Source organism: Castanea sativa, chromosome 5 (genome assembly GCF_040712315.1).
Source record: "Castanea sativa cultivar Marrone di Chiusa Pesio chromosome 5, ASM4071231v1".
Lineage (NCBI taxonomy): Eukaryota > Viridiplantae > Streptophyta > Magnoliopsida > Fagales > Fagaceae > Castanea > Castanea sativa.
In genome coordinates, this window is record NC_134017.1 from 34,152,987 (window position 1) to 34,158,120 (window position 5,134).

Consider the following 5,134-nt stretch of genomic DNA (forward strand, 5'->3'; position numbering starts at 1 on the left):
TGTTGGCTTTATTTCTGTGGCAAATTTGATTGTAATTTTGTTCCATCTTTTGTACCCTGTATTTTACGTGGGATTTATTTGTAAGGATTGTGTTTGAGAGAGAGAGTGTGAAGACTTAAGGCATCTATTGAAGACAAAAGGAGTTTTCGTGGGAAGCTCGCGATTAGCCATCTCGCGAAGTGATGCATGTGCCCAGCACATGACTGGAATGCGAAGAGTCAGGACAGGATGGAGATAGCTGGTTTTCGTGAGTGTCTCCCGAGAAAGGCCTTCCCGCAAGATACTTGTGAAACAGTTTGTTTTGCTATTTTGTCCTCTCTGCTCCACTACATTCTCATATACACTATATATATCATTATTACCCACATATTGAGTAAAGAGCTTTTCAGAGAGAAAACCCTAGCCATAAACCCTTGAGAGTGTGAGATTTTCATACCCATAATTCTCTACACCATCCATTATGGTTTTCCTTTGCTCCTACCTCTCCATTTCCAAATCCTTGAGAAGTTGATAGTCCAAACACTTACCACACCCATACTAAGTGTCTAGTGAGTTTTTGGTGCTACTGGGAAGCATTAGAAGAAGCCAAGCTTTGGCGGATGCAATCGGGCCCATTGTGAGATCCGAAAAGCTAAACAAGACACGGTTCCGAGAAGCCTTGTTAGAGTAGGAGCTTGGAGGGCTTAGGTGCACTGGGTAGACTAGGCTTGGAGGGTCTCTTGCTAGTTGTGTGTCCCAACTTATTGTCTAGTGGATCGATTTACCGCTTGGAGGGCGGTGGAGAGGTTTTTTGCCGAGTTCTTCGGTTTCCTCTTCGATAACACATCAGCGTGTTATCTTGTATTTGCATCTCTCTTCCCTACTCTTTTAGCTTTCATTTTACTACTGTGATTTGTTGAATATGGCTTAGAGTAGTTGTATTTTTTGTTTGCTCGCATTTACTCTATTCCGCACTTAGTTTAAGTTAGAGTAAAATCAACCGAGCCATATTTTTTTTTTTGGGTCTAAACAGCTCTTGTGTTTTTAACACAAATCCAAGCTTTTAATTGGTATCAGAGTGGGTGCACTTGCTGTGGTTTCATTACCTAAGTACGAGCGATCCAAGACCCCTTTTGTGATGGATCGGTCATAATCTCTCAATGCTCCACCATACTTTGATGGGAGCAACTATACTTTTTGGAAGGTTCGCATGAGAGCATTCCTTTGTGCTATAGATGAGTCCCTATGAGATTCCGTTGAGAATAGGTATGTTAGACCCACAACAGCCAAGTTCAAATGGGATAAGACAGCTCTTGCTTTGGCAAATGCCAATAGCAAAGCAATTAATGCTATCTTTTGTGGTGTGTCTACTGATGAATTTCACAGGATATCGCATGTGAAGACTGCCAAAGAAGCTTGGAAGATTCTTGAGACTACCTATGAAGGTACCAAGAAAGCCAAGGACACAAAACTCCAAATGCTTACCACTCGATTTGAAGAGCTCAAGATGAATGACAATGAGTCATTTGATTCATTCTATGGGAAGCTTAATGAAATTGTGATTGCCAAGCTCAATCTCGGTGAAAAGATTAAGGATGCTAAGATGGTGAGAAAGATCTTGAGGTCCTTATCGGAGAGCTACCGTGCGAAGGTCACTGCTATAGAAGAAACAAAGATTTGGATAAGATCAAGATTAAAAAGCTAATTGGATATCTCCAAACATATGAGCTTGGACTGCTTTCTCACAAGCTAAGCAAATCACTTGCACTAAAACCATCAATGAGAGGATGGACAACTCTTTCAATGAAGATGATGTGGAGAAAGAAGTAGCAATCCTTACAAAGAACTTCCGGAAATTTCTTCAATGAAGATGATGTGGAGAAAGAAGTAGCAATCCTTACAAAGAACTTCCGGAAATTTCTGAAGATGAACAACAATAGGAAGTCTTTTAGCAAAGGAAAGTTCTCATCATCCAAAGGTGGTAGGAAAGAGTTCAAGAAGAAAGATGGGAAGGACTCCCAACCCCCCTTCCCATGGAGTTGTGTGCTACAAATGCAACAGCCATGGACACATCAAGAAAGAATGTCCCAACTATTTGAGAGGGAAGGGTAAGGTATTTGCCACTACTCTTAGTGACTCCAAAAGCTCAAATTCAGACACGGAAGAAGACTGTGATAGTGACGGGAACTATAGGGCCTTCATGGCAATTACCTCTGTTGAATCGAAGGATGATTTGAGCAATTTGGTAAATGAACTTGGTGAGCATTCTGAGGGTGAGGAAGTTGAAGAATCAGAAGATGAATATGTATGCCAAAATGAAGGTGAGACCAACCTTCCAGAAGCATATGATTCTTTGCTAGAAGATTGTGGAAAATATGCCAAGGTTGCAAACTATGTTGTGAGAAAGATGAAGAAGATTGAAGAAGAGCATAGGTGTACTCTTGTGCAACTTAAAGAGGCAAAATGTGAAGTAGAAGGACTCAAGGGAGAGCTGGTTGAACCTTACTCTAAGATCAAGTTTCTTGAGCTTGAAATAATCCAAGCTAATGTCAAGGTTGAGTGTATCTCTATCAAGAAACTTGACAGCGTGTTGTCCTCACAAAAATCCTCACATGACAAGACTGGTTTAGGTTATACCGGAGAAGGAAGCTCCAGTAGCAAACCTAAGAAAGAAGTGAGGTTTGTAACAGCCAAAAGTATTGAGAAACTTAAAGAAGTAAAGCCTGAGGCTGAGACCCCTGTTGTTGAGAAGAGAACCACTGTTGTAAAACCAAAAGATAAAGGGAAGTCATTACCAAAAAATCAAAGGGGGCCTCATATGAAGCATGTGTGTCATCATTGTGGTGTTCAAGGGCACACAAGACCCAATTGTTTCAAGCTTCATGCTCTCAAGAAGGTTGACTCCATGCGTGGCCAAGAAAGTTCAAAGAGTAGGCCAAAGGGAACACAACCTAAGGGAGAAAATGAAGAACATCTCATTGGAGACATCATGAAAATGCTGAAGAACATCTCTCTATGCCTTGCTAGCTTCACTCCGAGGTTAGAAAGCTATGTTAGTCGTACCCCTCCATCCAAGGCTCTCACCCAAAACACTCGAAAAGTGTAGGTGAAGAAGAGTACTCATGCATGATTATTCCCTATGCCCATGCATTAATTCTTTCGATGTTTAGGGTCATAGATTCATGCATCATGTCATGCTGAATCTTCTTGTGTCATTGCTTCTGGTTCATAGCATGTTTCTTTTGCTAGCTACATTTTTTTTGTTGATCTTACTTTTCTTGTTATGTTTTTTAGTGTGTTTAAAAATTCAAAAACTCATAAAAAATTGAAAAATCTCCAAAAAGTTTGATCGCTTGTTTTGTGTATATCACATGTGAGTTTGGCCTAGTACCTTTGTACTAATGGCGTAGTGCATTTACGAGCTTAGCTTGTTTTGTATGCACATTTATCTTTACGGGAAAATTCTTGAAATCTAGGTGTGATTGTTGTAAATCGATCTTCAAGTTTGTCATGAATGATTAGTCAATAGTCTTGTTGGTCTTGGTACATGCATAGACTTGTGCCTATATTTTTTCCCACGTTTTTATGTTTTTGCTTAAAGAGCTCAACAAATGTAAATCTCAAAATGAAAAGAGATATTGAGATGCAAAAGCCGTCGCACATACTAGTATTTGACTAGGAAAAAGGGAAAGCGATTTGTATTGAAATGTATGGTGCCTCAAAAAGCCCAAGGCTCATTCTCAAAGTTGAAATATCAAAAAGTTTAGGCATCAATCTGAAAATGAGATGTATTTTGTTAAAAAAATGATCAAATATTATGATTTGTAAAGAAGCCAAATGAAAAACCTTAAAGAAATGTAATCACTTTCTTGTGGGAGATCATATATGTTCATTTTTATAATTGAGATAGTCCACTTGACTTAGTACTAGTTGTGTATAACCTAATTGAATTGATCATTGAAGCTTCACTTTAGATTAAGGACCATTCCTGATGAGGACACAATTTACTGTTTAATTATTGTAATTTATTATTTTTGGTATTTTTATGTAAAAACGTTATTTTAGGTTTAGGTGATTTAATTCCTTGTTTTTAGGTGCATTTAATGCTTTTTAGGTCAAACTTGATTCCTGATATGGTAAGGTATCAATTAGGAGTTATTTCAGAATATATTTTCTTGTCTGTCAAGTTTTGTGGAGTCCTTAAATAGGCTCTGAAGTCTGTAAACGTTTTAAAGATTATTGGTTGAATAAAATTCAGAAAAGGTGAGGCTTTGCTCTCTTTTAGTTCTTCAAGAACTGTGAACTTATCAAGGATTCTTCCTTGTGGCGTTCAAACTTTATACCTTTGGTTCGTGATTCTTTATAATCATTGGGTCAAGGTCAATTTATACCTTTGGTTCGCGTTTCGATTATAAACGTTGGGTCAGGGTTTCTATCATAAATCTGATTTTTAGCTTTCCTGGGTTAAATATTCCAATATTTTTGTTGGGTCTCAAAGCGTGTCGATTGAGGTTCGCATCATTTGGTATCAGAGCACAGGTTCTAAAATCAGTTTTCTATCCTTTTATCTTTTATTTCCTGTTATCATCCAAAAAAAAAAAAAAAAAGAGAGATGGTAATTATTGAGAACATTGTGGAAGATTCAATTGAGGTTAATTATGAGGATGAGCCCACAACTCACAATCCTCTAGTCTCAATTGATTTGTTGAAGATGACTATTCAATTTGTTGATTTTCTTAGAGTAGAAAATTTTAATTTTATTATCAACTCTTTGTTGATTGATGTTGCAAATAAATTGAAAGTAGATGAGAAGAAATTTTCTGCTACACTTTATGAAGGATTCAAGTTTCATAACAGGATCAAGTCATTAAAGCATTCGAAGTATTTGTTTATTTGGAGTGGAAGATTTCAGATTTCAAAGATGAACTCGAGGACGAGTTTGTTTCAAGTGGAGGGGTCTGATGAGGACACAATTTACTGTTTAATTATTGTAATTTATTATTTTTGGTATTTTTATGTAAAAACGTTATTTTAGGTTTAGGTGATTTAATTCCTTGTTTTTAGGTGCATTTAATGCTTTTTAGGTCAAACTTGATTCCTAATATGGTAAGGTATCAATTAGGAGTTATTTCAGAATATATTTTCTTGTCTGTCA

At 37.4% G+C, this 5,134-nt stretch overlaps 1 protein-coding gene across 1 annotated transcript; it reads left to right on the plus strand.

Moving 5' to 3' along the window:
• The first annotated feature begins 1,157 nt into the window (after positions 1-1,157).
• LOC142635098 (uncharacterized) lies at positions 1,158-1,684 on the plus strand. Its single transcript, XM_075809313.1, has 2 exons — positions 1,158-1,183; positions 1,246-1,684. Exons 1-2 carry the CDS (start codon positions 1,158-1,160, stop codon positions 1,682-1,684), a joined length of 465 nt encoding a protein of 154 aa, XP_075665428.1.
• The last annotated feature ends 3,450 nt before the right edge of the window (positions 1,685-5,134 follow it).

Excerpts from the sequence above, each read along its gene's own strand:
- LOC142635098 (XM_075809313.1), top strand. The coding sequence starts at position 1,158 with ATGGGAGCAACTATACTTTTTGGAAG. Across the intron at positions 1,184-1,245 it reads GCAACTATACTTTTTGGAAG|GTATGTTAGACCCACAACAG; the intron begins GTTCGCATGAGA and ends CGTTGAGAATAG.